The sequence below is a fragment of the Asterias rubens genome, chromosome 12 (genome assembly GCF_902459465.1).
Source record: "Asterias rubens chromosome 12, eAstRub1.3, whole genome shotgun sequence".
Taxonomy (NCBI): Eukaryota; Metazoa; Echinodermata; class Asteroidea; order Forcipulatida; family Asteriidae; genus Asterias; species Asterias rubens.
The window spans coordinates 5,706,304-5,720,586 of NC_047073.1; the positions used below are offsets into that span (position 1 = coordinate 5,706,304).

The 14,283-nt window shown below is 36.2% G+C and overlaps 2 protein-coding genes across 2 annotated transcripts in view; one reads left to right on the forward strand and one right to left on the reverse strand.

Moving 5' to 3' along the window:
- The window catches only part of LOC117297422 (dnaJ homolog subfamily C member 21-like), a 17,657-nt gene extending 10,476 nt beyond the window's left edge, over nt 1-7,181 (forward strand). Inside the window, exons 11-13 of the mRNA XM_033780459.1 lie at nt 1,248-1,460; nt 2,310-2,694; nt 3,738-7,181. Coding sequence (XP_033636350.1) covers nt 1,248-1,460; nt 2,310-2,694; nt 3,738-3,917 — 778 coding nt within the window. The 3' untranslated portion in view covers nt 3,918-7,181. The remainder of the gene's footprint in view (nt 1-1,247; nt 1,461-2,309; nt 2,695-3,737) is intronic.
- A 140-nt stretch (nt 7,182-7,321) lies between these two features.
- Nucleotides 7,322-14,283, reverse strand: LOC117297426 (GATA-type zinc finger protein 1-like). The gene is made up of 5 exons (XM_033780462.1): nt 13,975-14,283; nt 12,256-12,501; nt 11,341-11,486; nt 8,974-9,067; nt 7,322-7,678 (listed from the first exon to the last, which is right to left on the reverse strand). Exons 1-5 carry the CDS (start codon nt 14,187-14,189, stop codon nt 7,546-7,548), a joined length of 834 nt encoding a protein of 277 aa, XP_033636353.1. The 5' UTR covers nt 14,190-14,283; the 3' UTR covers nt 7,322-7,545.

A 14,283-nucleotide genomic window follows, 5' to 3' on the forward strand; every position in this document is an offset into this window, starting at 1 on the left:
GAAGGCATGCTTGTGCAGTTTTTCTGCTGGACTCTGATATCACACATTGGTGTATATTAAAATTTCTAATAATAATCTAAGCATTTATATAGCGTTCTTACCCAAAAAAAAGATACCACAACGCTTTACAACAATAATTACAAGCAATAAAAATTAACAATGCAAAGCCATGAGAAATAAATAAATATATAAATTCCCTCAAATGAAGTCAGTTAAATATTTTTGTTTCATTCAAAAAGAATATTGCCTCGTTGGAGAGGTCAGTGAAATCTTCTAAAACCTGACATTTTGAGTTGAAGCTGATGATGTGTTATCATGGTGAAACTGATTGTTACATGCACTGGTACAGTTATTGTGGCTGTGCTTGTTTCACGATAAACTTAAAGGCAGATGACACTATTTGTAATTACTCAAAATTATAATTAGCACAAAACATTGGGTGCGTTCGTTTAGCTTCCCTTGGTCATCCCCGGTCTGCCCCAGTGCGTTGGAATAGCTTTTGACGTCGTTCCAGGGGCTCACCCAGGTCAGCCCCTAGTGCCCTGCTTGTGGAGTGGGTCACTTGGGGGCTGGCCCCAGGTAAACGACGTCACTACGAGAGCGGTGAGCGGTCGTTTGTTTAGCTCTTGTCAGGGGCTCATATACGAGTGAGCACTGCGGAGTAGACCCAGGGAAGCTAAACGAACGCACCCATTACTTGGTAACAAGTAATGGGGAGAGGTTGATATTATAAAACATTGTGAGAAATGGCTCCCTCTGAAGTGACGCCGTTTTCAAGAAAGAAGTAATTTTCATCGAATTTGATTTTGAGACCTCAGATTTAGAACTTGAGGTCTCAAAATCAAGCACACAACTGTTTTTTCTTTCATTATTATCTCACAACTTTGACGACCGATTGAGTTCAAATTTTCACAGCTTTTTTATTTTATGCATATGTTGAGATACAGCAAGTGAGAACAGTTGCCAATAGTGTCCAGCGTCTTTAAAACATGTTTTAACACAATTTTTTTTTCGTCAACAAAAAGTTTAAATGATCACAATTTACTTTTGTTTCAATACAAAAAAACTAAAGCAACTGTGTGGTACACATTTGCCCACTTCTTTCATATTTTAATCAAATCATCTTCAAAAATTGGAGATTTGTTAATAATTTCTTTGTTATAAAGTTTGGTGCTTGAACTTAATCCACCATCTTTATGAAATAGCTGTATTTGAAGGTTGATTTCAATTTATATATTATTTTACAGATTTGATAATCACCAGAATTCTAAAAAGCACAAGGAGAACGTGGCTCTCCTTAAGGAGCAGATGGCAGAGGATGATGAGATTGCAGAAGAGAGACAAGATCAAGAGGTTGAGGAGGAATGTCTTGAGGAAGATGCTGAGGTTGATTCACTACATGAAGATACGGAAGATGAGGAAGACGAAAAACCTGAAACCTTTGAACCCAAGAAAACAAAGTGAGTGTGTGTCACTGCACCGCTGTTTTCGCAGTTTTACTTTTTGTTTTCAGTTTATTGGTTAAATTTCAGGAAAGCTGTTGATGTAAAATGCAATGATCTGGAAAGGAATTTCGATTAATTTAAGGCCGTTGTTATTTTTTAGTTGTTGGTGTGAGTTTATTGCTCCATATCTTTTTACCTTTCACTTTTTTTGTGTTTGAAGTGCTTGAACCTAAAACATTTTGACAATCACTCTACACACTAATTATGCTTTACATGAGGCCAGGCAAAGTACTCATTTCAAAGTCCACAGTTTTGGGTTACAGCAGGAAGTTGGATTGCTTAACTTCAGAATATTTCTTTAATCTTCAAGAATAGAAAAAGTTGTCGAGCAAGAATCAAACAATGGGTGTGTTTTTTTTCCAGGACGAACGTGGGTAATTATCTGCACACGTTCGTCCTGGAAAGAAAAAAAATGCCACACACCGGGGTTGACCCAGGGAAGCGAAACGAACGCACCCATTTTTACAACCCCCTCGACATGAACACATTTTGAAGGACTTCAAGGGAAGCTTTCAATACTCTCTCTTTAATAATAATAATACAAATTAACCATTCTTGTATAGCGCATAACACATAGAAATCAAACATGTCCCTAAGCGCTCTTGAGAAAAACACAACAGAATACAAAGACAAGATGTACTGGGTAACAAACAAAATGGATGAATTAAATGTTAAATTAGTGCGTCTTTAACGCAATCTTAAACCTCATAATGGAGTCAATGTTTTTTATGTGTTCCGGGAGATTGTTCCATAAGGTTTATGTTCAATACTTATGTTCAATAATGTCTTTGTTCCTCCTTGCAGATTGTCAAAGAGGGAAAAGAAGAAACGGAAACAGCAACAAGCTGCTGTGAAACCTGCGTCTGTAAATCATGATGATATACTGGAAGACTTGCCATCACATCTAGCCGAGCAGCTTAAAGTCAAAGAATCCAATGGTAGAGTCTCACATGAAGAGGACAGGACACCAGACGATGAAAGTAAGACGAACAACGCAAATGAGTTTGAGAGTGCAGACGGAGTGGAAGAAACAGAATCATGTGAGAGACTCAATGGCTATGGGGATAAGATGGAGGATGTGGAAGACACAACTGAAGAAACACCTAGTGTGAGACTCAAGGGAAAGAAGGCAAAGGAGGCAAGGAAAGCAGCGAGAGAGAAGTTGGCATCCCAGGAACAAAACTCACAGGTATTTTAAAAGATTTTCCCAATTCTTGGAAATTGTAAATGATTAAAGATAATAGTAATAATAATAATCAAAGTGTTATGTAGCGCCGGTATCCGCCAATGCAGGCGCTCATGGCTTGCTAAAAAAATCTGCACTCTACACAGCTGAGGTGAAAGTGCATTGCTCGTGATATCTAATAATAATTATAATATCAAAGTCTTATATAGCAACAAGGTACTCAAGGCGCTGAGTATTTACAAACTTTCAGAAAGATAGGTTATTGAAGTGATAAATTCTGAGACCCAATTATGTAGCACCGTATAAGGGTTTACAAGGTGCTACGGCGCATTTAGCAGCCACAGCCAGGAACACCGGAGCGAACCCCTTCTCTTTTCGATAAGTGCACTGGGTTCTTTTACAAGTGTTACACAACACATGGGACCAACGGCTTTACGTCCCATCTGAATTTGGTGCTCTTAACCGCTCGGCCACGACACTTCCACTGATACAATAATCAAATGTCTCAATTATTATAAATGATGATAAGTACAAGAACATGTGTCAAGCATGAACTAGTTATATTCACATTTAAACATTTGAACATTCAAATCTCAAAATGTAGTGCCACAAGGAATGGTCATTTCCCTGTTGTATATCAGGTTCAAACTTTATTATTACAAAAATATGTAATGCATCAGTTCTCTTCCCTCCTAAGGCAGGAGAAATATGATGCACAGTTTTCAGCCTTTCAACAAGAAACATTTCATAGACATAATCCCTACCAGTACCATTTGAATGTCAAGTAATAAATAAATCTTAGACCTTGTGGATTTTGGTCATGATGCGGCTACCATAGGGATAAAACAATGAAGAAACAATGCAATAGGCGGGCACAGAATGTGAAACATTCACAGCGGAAACAGGACTGTGACGTCAAAATTGGTATCACTTTCACATGCAGTATGAACCGGGATTTAGGTGTTAAATGTAGTATTCAATAAACACTCATTGTCTGTATAGAATACCTCATTAAATGTTAACTTTTTTTGTTTGTTCTTTCACAGGTCCACAACGACGAACCCCTTCTATGTAACACATGTAATAATGAATTTCCAACAAGGAATAAGCTCTTCAACCACATCAAGACAACAGGGCATGCATTGAAAGTTGAAACCAGCAAAATGAGGGTAGATACAGGTGAAAAGAGTAATAGCAAAGGCAAGAAAAAGGGGCGGAAAAAGTAACATTATTTATTGCATTACATATAATCATTTATTTTTTGGGGCTACCTCTAAGTCAGGATTTTAGCTGGAAATTTGACTGGGCCATAAACCTGGGATCATTGTAAGACAAATTTGTTAAGAATAAAACAAAACTACATCTAACATTCTTCAAAGTCTATATTTACAAAGTTTATTGTATTTCTGTAACTCTTCTTCTGTATCATGTGCATCAGTAACAATAAATGAGAAATGTTAAAAAAAATAAATCAATGTGTCAATTATTATAATTGTCTTGTAATCCACTTGCAAGTAGTTTGAGTAAAACAGTTCAATACTGATAAATGCAAGTACACAGCCAAAATCATGGGTATACTTTTTGCGGCAAGGACCACATTATAAGCCTGTTTGAGGTATGGTGCACGTGATAGAAGTGTTTGGTTTGGGTGTATACACTGGGTGTATACACAAAAATTTACACAAAACTTATAGTGATGAGCATTGTGTCCGCAATATCTCAAAACGCAAGTACACAACACATTCATCATTGAACAAACTTGATATACAAACAATTTTGAAATAAATGTTTGCAGCAATGGTTTTCAACCTGTTGTTTATAACGGTTGCCACAAAAATCTTTACCCATAATCAAGGCTATGCACCTAAATTTATTTGTGAAAAATATGGATCTTTAAACTTATAGGTGCCTTATGGCTCTCTTGCTCGTCTCTAAGTATTCAAATTTACAACACACTTGTGGGTCAAGATATTCAGGCAAATGATGGTGAAGAGAATGCATTTCTCACTACTGAGTCCCTGTCCAAAACTTCAGCACTGGCTTTGCCTAGGTCAGTCAGTATGCGCTGTCAGTATGGGAACTTTAGCGAGGATGAAGCCTAAGCCAAAGACATCATTTCAAAAACCAGTTGAATTTTAATAATGTCTGGTACAATGACTTGTTTTGTCAAAAGTGAATGCTCACCATTTTTAAATCTTGAACGTAAAAGACGTTTCTATGTTCAACCGATATAAAGACAAGGTTGCGCACAGGTTTATCCTATTGACAAAGCCTTGTATTCATTTGCTATGAGGCTTGCCATATATGCCAGGCACTCCATGCATGATGCCAAAACAATGCAATTGTAGTAAATGTGTCCAGAAAAGAATATATTCATTAAACACATACAATTGGACAGCTATTTAAGACATATTGCTCTACAGCTTGCATTTTCAATCAATAATATATATATGAAAACTTCCACATCCAATGCAGCATTTAAAAAGTTATCAGAGTGTTGAGTTTCCTTAGTAAATTATGAATTCATAAATGGGTATCATGAAAGAGTCTTGACAGTATGCACAAAGTGCCTGGCATATTATAGTCTCAACCTTTGCTAAACACATTCATTACATGCATGGCCAAGTTCGCCACAAGGACCATTTGTTGTATGGAGGCCAGTATTGCCTGTCCCCCAACACATGTTTTTGATCGTGAGTACCAATAAATATCCTTTGAATATTAATTTTAAGGTTTTTACCCATAGAATGATGCGTGTCAGCACTGTATACTTTTCTCAAGTCCTGTGAAAAAAATCACAGGCATATCAACCGTGTGGGAATCGAACCCACAACACTTGCAATTGTGGGTGCATTCATTTAGCTTCCCTGGGTCGACCCCGGTCTGCCCCGGTACTTTCAAATAGCTTTGACGGGGCTCACCTATTATTATTATTATTATTATTATTATTATAATTGTAAAGCAAATTTATAAATTGCTATCATTTACATTCAGGCATTCATAAGATGGATAAATTAATTTGTTTTAAGTTGATTTATATTTCATGAAAACATCACTTAACTATTGTAACCCTTTAGATACCTTGAGATTCTATAATAATAATTTCCATAATTCCCAAACATGGCCAAGACTGTTGATTACAAAATATTCTTTTCAAGAAAACAACACTGAAAAATAAGTATGACATGTTTTTTGTAATAACAGAGTATTTGTAAATTTGTGACCTTTAGATCTTTTATGACCCTTATTTATTATTTGAAAGTAGCTTACATTGTTTTGAGCCTCTTTACACACAGTCTTTTGGTATCTAAAGGGTTATATGACCACATGAAAATCTCATAAAATAAAAAGTATACATATATTATAATTTTTGAAAAAAATAAAACTATTTAAATATAATTTAGAAACACTTTGCAGAACATAACACAGTGATGTTCAGTTCACCAAAAAAATGTATTTGAATTAAAATATAAAAAATAAAATTCTCTTTAAATTTAAATGAACGTGGAATGTTGGGTTTTTCTTTTAACCACAAATCTTACTAAAAATTACCAGTCCAAATAAAATGAAGTCAATTACTTGTGGCTTGGACCTCAGGTGAAAATAGCACAAATAATGTTGTTTTAAAGCACCACTAATAGATTAAATAAAATATAGCTTTCTTGCAAGTTTTAAAGAAAAACACTTTCTTCATATTTTTGCAGAACAAATTTAAATAATTTTTTTTTTATAGTAGTCCTATATGAGAACCAATTTACATTTAAAACCCATACTTTTTATTTCAAAAACTGGTTTGGGAAAAATTTGAGAAATCTCCTGAGCATGTTGAGAAACATCAATCTATAAACAGCTATAAATCTGCTATTCACAATTAGAATAATTATCGACTCCTGCTGCATGTACAATAAATATTGCGCTTGAAGAAATAAAATTCATCCAACACTGGATTACATTATGGCATTCCTGGGCTTGATAGAATAAGAGGCCATCCAAAGTTTCAGAATGTTTATGACAATACAAAAGATACAATTGGCATTGTAGCTGTTGAAAAGGTAATTATAATATTGCTAGTAATTCTGAAAATAGCTGACACTCCCAATGAGTGATGGGTGGTACCAACAAAGTATTGCACGTCCACTGTGCAATCGTAATTTAAGCATGTTTAGAGGTGGATGTCTAAGAAATAATATTGAAAACTTTGGATGACCGTTAAGCCTCATTCAAATTATATACAATTGTCGTCAAATTTTATTCTTAAAGTGCTCCTCATTTATTAGTCTTTGTATTGATTTTTGAATTAAATTTTGTTAACTGCTCAAGTTCAGAATCAGTTTGTTAATGTAGTTTCCCTGGCAACCAAATATTTTCAGAGAATACTAACATGGTGACCCTATGGCTTCAATGGAATAATAAAACAGGGTTTCCTCTGTTAAAGGCACTGTACACTATTGGTAATTACTTTTAGCATAACAAGTTACTTGGTAACACTAGCAATGGAGAGCTGTTGATAGTATAAAACTTGTGAGAGACGGCTCCCTCTGAAAAAACATAGTTTTTTGGGAAAAAGGGTAATTTTTCACTCAAAGAAAGGATTCAGGCCTTTTTTTAGGCCTCTGAAAGCTCACAAATTTGTGCAACAGGTGTTTTTTCTTTCATTACTCTTTTTCATCTTCGATGACCAAATGTGCAAAATTTTCACACTATTTGTTATGGTTTGTTAATGTTTATGAGAATACTGGTCTTTAAGAATTATTACCAAAGGTGTCCAGTGCCTTTAAATTCACAGCTGGCCACTGATGGATATGTATGAATTCACTCACTGGGTTACCCTGTGAGATTCTTAAATGGGCATTATTAACAGACACGGGATCTTTTGGGAATGATGATACGGAACTTGTTGCCACAGCGAGCACAATCTTGACATGACTTGTCGGTCTTCTTGGGGATGCTCCAACAAGAGATGCACCGTACTCGATACTTCTTGTATCTGCAAAATAAAATACACAATCTCACTTAGTTTTAGAACAAAGTCCCATCTCCTAAATACAATTACAAGCACAAACAGATATTTTCTTATTTCTACCAGAACACTGGTTTTTGCAGCCCAAAAAACCCAAACATGATTATAATCATGTATGACTTTGTGAGATTTTGCGATTACCCTCACTGTACCATATGATATGTCATGTTTCTAACTGGCATCCATTCATCCGAATTCTTCCCATTTGTTAAGCTATAGAAAGCTGAAAACAAACTTTCTTTTTGAGGCAGTTCTCACTTCATTGGCTGAAACCACTTGTTGGCAATGCATTGCCTCAATGTAATAACAAAGGAAAATAAACCATAGAAACTGGTACCAGGGATAACCTTTTCATATTAAATTTGCATCAATTAATAATTTTGTGTGTTTTTACCCATACACCTGTTCTACCCACACACATGTCTGTGGTAAGGTTACTTTAAAATTGACAGAGGTCCTTTGGTTCGGTTCCCACCTGTGTTATATGCCTTTTTTGTCACAGGACTTGACTGATTAAATACCGAGTATACAGTCGGTTGTGTATGGCTAAACACAAATAATATTCTTGAGCCCAGATGCAATTTTTGTTTTCAATCTCAGTGGACTGGTAACCTCTGCTTAAATAAAGGATTCAAACTGCTGCCTCTAGCCACCAGGCTAGCTCAATTGATTGCGGTAAGACATCTGGGCTCATTTTCATAAAGCCTGTAAGCACAAAATCTGAAAGCACTGGTGCCCCACTCTATTTTTGCTTAGCAAAGAAAATTACTGAGCAATTTTTTCAGCTCAACAGCTTTATGAAATTTGGTCCAGGTCTAGAAGAGCAAAGGTTCTTGGTTCGAATCCCACCTTTGTAATCCTGTCGATTCTTTCCCTCAGGAAACGGGGAAAAGTATCAAGTAATATGCAGTGGCAGTGGACACTATTGGTTGTTACTCAAAATAACTGTTAGCACCCCCTGAAGTAACGAAGTTTTAAAGAAAGAAGTAATTTTCCACTGAAATATTTGAATTTGATTTCGAGACCTCAGAATTAGATTTTAAGGTCTCGAAATCAAGCATCTGAAAGCACTTCATGTGATAAGGGTGTTTTTTCTTGCCTTATTATCTCGCAACCTCGAGGACCATTTGAGCTCAAGTTTTCACAGGTTTGTTATTTTATGCATATGTTGAGATACACCAAATGATAAGCCTGGTCTTTGAAAATACCTATTAGTGTCTTTAAACACACATCAGTGTAACGGTAAAACACAACTAGCTAACCTGATTCCACAAGCATTACACAGTGGTGTACCATCTTCAGCGTCTCTCCAAAGCGGGGTTCTCTTTGTGCAGCATGATGCACACTGCTTAACTCCTGAAAAGTAAAACATTGAACCTCATTAAGTACTGTTCTGATTTGATTTGATTTGATTTGATTTGACTTGATTTGATTTGATTTGGTTTATTAAAAACAAAGCCTGTCACAGCTGAAGGCCGAATTGCAGTCAAATTACAAAGAGATATAATTTTGCAAATTTCATAGAGTTAGGAATACAGGAAAACAATCAAAACACCATAATGAAAAACAAGATTTACAAAGATGATTAAAAAACTGCAGTGGTCCAAGAAGTTTCAGCTGAAACTGCCTCAAAATTAAGACAACCAAAATCTGCCTAAAATGATAGCAGTTGGCCAGCGGAATAAGCTAATTAATCTCAGGTGTACAGGGAAATAATACACTCAGGTTTACATTTTAAAATATATAAATAAAATTGCAACTTGGAACCTAGAAAAAAACTTTATCAATCTATTAACCTGCAGGACAACAAAATAAAAAACCATAAACAGGTGACAACATTTTCATTAAGAATGCGCCGATTAAAAATGGAATTGAACTGTTTTTGAGATGCTCAGTTTTACATCGCCCTATGTCTTAATTGTAAACAATATGCAAATTTGGACCTCTGAGGTTTATTAATAAGCTCATAATTTCCAGGCCAAAACATTTTCCTAAACAGATGACATATATGTTCATCAGGAAGGCAGATTTTGTAGCCTACATGTATGTGGCACTTTGACACAATACTAGTGAATGTCAAAATGTTATTCAATGACCCCTATAATAGAGTCTGTTTAACTTTATTTCCACTGTGTAACAATGTAGGTAAAATTAAACCAAGTAGCATTATTGAGTGCTGTCATTGTGTAGCCCATGCACTATTCGATTTAGGCACATCTGTTTGTGTAGGGCCTACATAGAAACCAAACAGTGCACACATATAACTAGTCTCCACTGTAAATTCCTTTAAAAGGATAATATTATGTTTGGACAATCTTAATTATGTCTGGAAGATTTTTATCAAATTTGTATCAAATTGTTATCAAATTTAATCAAATTTTTATATATTTTTTTGTTTTGTGCATTCATGCCTGGAGCTTTTCTTCTCTTCTTTTAAGTCAGAGTTTGTTGTTTTTTGTAATTTTTAACAATAATGAATGTAAACACGCCAATTTAAGTCTTTTTAACTTCTGTCGTGTATTTTGTGATATTTTTAATAAACCTTAATGAATTGAATTGAATGAAAAAAGATTGTAAAAGATTGTTGAAGTTTTAAATCAAAATGAATGAATATTATGATGAAAGAACTTTAGCCCTTATGGGCGTGTCAGCCTCCCATTTATCTGGCTGCTGTGTTATATATTATTTTTATCCCCATCCTAGACATATTAAAAATGCTTAAAACCATTTTTGGTTGACATGAAATGACTTTTAACTTGTCTTTCTCTCCTATAGCATCATGTGCACCTTCGTTAGGCGGATACCGACACTCTATTAAGTATTCTTTATCTGCTATGATTATCTGAGCACCTCTTTCTTTTTTAAATTGACTAGTTTTTAATTAACTATATTTTCACTAGTAAAACATAGTAAGGAGCATATTGAGTTTATTTCACTATATTTTCAATTTAGATAAACATGAGTTGCATGTCTTTTGCCAAGTAAGCCCACACAGTTTGATGGCATTGGGGTGGGTGTTTGAAAGTTGAAATCCACATACACTGTGTCTTAAGCCTGTTACATACAAAAACAGGAGGCTCCACTTGTCAGAGGGTTTCATCTTTTGTTTTTGACATGGGATGTTTATTGTGCGAAGTTCTTGAGTGTAAACATGATTTCTGCCCCTCCAAGAAAAATTAGAGAAAACTCTAACACCCGACCCCCACTTTTTTTTTGTTTTTTTTTGTTCGAAGTGTAGTATGGCCCAGTTTAAAATAAAAATGAATATGACTCCCCAGGTCATTACACTTTGGATAATCTCCCTCAATGTTTGTAACAATGGGGAAAAAATAGTTCATAGGTTCAAATTTTAAGTGCCATGTGAATAAGTCGGCTTCCCCAAACCACAAACCCTTATTGTTCACCCATCCAGAGCCAAATTTCATAAAGCCTGTAAGCACAAAAACTTACTAAGCACAGAAAAGTATTGCTTATCAGGAACAGAGTACCAGCCAAAATTACAACTAGTTTGCATTGCGGGTGTGGCTGGTGCCCCACACATATTTGCAGAGCAAAGACTTGTCAAGCATTTTTTCTGCTTAAAAGCTTTATGAAATTTTCCCAAGATTCTATACATACAATTCGCTTACCGAAATTCGGGATCCCGACGTACGGGATGGCAATGTGACGAGGCATGGTAGCACTTTCTCGCTCCGACCCGCTGGTTGTGGAATCTACATAGATGCTACGTCTTTTGCTCACTGACTTTGTTTCCTGAGATCGATTTTTCTTCATACTATCAAAAGAGAAATTTGATAAGAGAATTTATATTAACAATTTGGTAAAAATAAATTTGCTTTGATCGTCTTCCGGAGGGCATTCACTTCATTAACTGATCACAGTATGTTATCTGCAATCTGATATACAAACCTGGGAACAGGCCTACTCATAATCTTTGCAAGTACAATACAATACAGTATACATACAAAAATGTGTTATGTACCGCCTTTACAGCCATTACATCAATACCACAGCGGTTTGCGATGATACAAGGAAACGATGTTACAAATTAGCAAATTAACAAATTAAAATCATTAACAGCCAAGCAATCATTGTGGGAACGAACTGTGGTGCAATATGCTTCTTGAAAGTATGAAGTGAATCTTCTTTTGGTATAATAAAGAAGGCTGATGAATGGAGATGGGATGGCCGTCTTGAAAGAAAGTAACGTCAACCAGCTCAACAAAAAAACCGGTCTTAGCATTTTGGAATGGATATTGTTTCCGAGCGGACACGAAACGGTAAAACGTTCTGGAGAACTTATCTGGTTAATAATATTACAACATTTATTTAAATATAACTCAAAAATATAACATGCAGAATTCCAGTTTCTAATTTAAGTCCGATTGTATTGCAATTAAAGGTAAAAAAAAAAGCTCTAAGAAAGGGGTTGTGTACCAAAAAAAGGACATTTTAAATTAGCTATGTACGATAACGCTTCAAGATGTTTATACTCAAATTGCAAATTCCCTAAAATCAGTAAAACTCTCGAAACACTCACTCACCTGTAAAAGGACCGTATCAGCAGCTGTGATTTCTGTCTCTTCTCCTGACAAAGTTGTGTTTCAACACAAAACGTAACTCCTCGAAATCTAGGATCCTTACTCTGTGCTCCCCTCCGAGGAGTTTTCGCCTTGCGAACGCGCCTCTTAGTCTTGCCCGAGCAGTCACGAGTACTGGCCCCGCCGCTGGATGAGGCACTGCCGCCGCTGCTAGTGTAACTGGTGTGCCCCTCCCCGTCCTCGGAAATGCTAGACGGTGGAAATTGTTGAAGTAAGAACTTGCATATTGAAATAAGAACTTGGATATTATCAATCTGACCGGGAGCTGAGCTTAGCTGCCGGTCAGTTTAAAAGCAGCTATTCCACGGAAAAGTTTTCGTTAACGCACAGTCCGTTATATTTTCCCGAATTGGTATGCTACTGGACTATATAGGCATACCGTTGAAGTGAAGGTTTTTTCCCACTAGTGGTTGGCCTCGGAGACGGGAGAAATAGACAAAATATTAGTTTCCCGGTCCACGCGAAAAAAAGGCAAATTCACTTGTATACGAACTTTAAAAGATAGCAAAAGGGGAGGAGCGAAGAAGACGTAAGAAAATTGTTGTGGGAATGTAAATGAATGACCTGACATGTTTGACCGAAACACGAGTAAATTCATTTGACACGAACATGACGACAATGTGGGTTCCGAGTGAACCCCACCCCAAAATATGGGTCGGGTTATAAGCTCATGCGCCGTAGCGTACATTTTGTAACAAAGGGATACACAAAAAATCAACCTCGAAAGAGAAGTAGGTCACTTCAGAGGGGTCATGAGTTGTAGGCCCATGTACACTCATGGAGGAACGAGGAAAATACAAGCTCTTTTGTACTTTGATGGTACTTGTTATCATTGACCTTTATAAGAAAAGAAGAAAAAACACTCTCGGTAGTCTAGTTGGCAAGACCATAGGTCCTTTCTCTATGGTAAGACACTGCTCAAGAATTGCAAGGGTTGTGGGTTCGAATCCCACCGAGTAATATGCATGTGATATTTTTGTTCACAGGACTCGGGATCCAGGAAAGTACTGCGTATACAGTGCTAATTCAGTGCTAAAACAGTGGAACAAAAATGAAAAAAGAAAAGGGGTAAATCAAAGATATGTATGTATTGATTAGTTATTTGCTTTTCTACAATGTAGGCTTGCTGAGTCAGTTTGAAATAAATGTTCACTGTCTTTGACGGGGAGATATCACATAAACACTGTACGTGAGCAAAAATTGCCGTTCCGGATGTACAGTGTAAACAAATTGTAACAAACACGTGAATAAATTAATATCCATATTCTTGATCATAAATATTAAGGTCACATCCTGTTTTTCGTAACCCCCCCCCCGCCCCAACCCCTTTGTGTACGTGACTGTGATGTACCACACCGTTTTAGACATCTTTTACGAATAGTCGCGGACTACACTATACTCGATTCAATGAGAATTAGGGTCCTCCTGGTGAGTAAGTTTGCTAAATTTAACTTAATTAAGGAAAAAGTTTTTCAGGCAGTTAAAAATACAAACAAAAGAGAGGAATTTTTACGTGACTGTAATGTACCACACTGTTTTAGACATCAATGAGAAATGGGTCCTCCTGCTGAGTAATTTTGCTTAATTTAACTAAATTTAGTACACAGTTTTCCAGTCAGTTAAAAAAAATAAACAAAGGAGAAGTATTTATTCGGTTCTTACCCAGTAAACTTCTTCTTGGGTTGAGCAGTTTCCTTTGGCCTAAATAAGCTGTTGATGCTTCCTTGCCCATCGTTGGCCACATCTGCATCAGCATGTACATCGCCAACAGTAGTATCCGTCGAAAAATCCAACTGATCATCCACATAACTCGGAAAAAATCCCCTGTAACGCTCGAATTCAGACAATTTTGAACTCCAATCATATCGGCAACTCATTTCCACTGAAAATTGAAAATGTTTGTCTCCTTGAAACAAATAATGCGATGCGAGAGTGTGATAAAATGTGACGATACAGTTACTTGCGAAATGT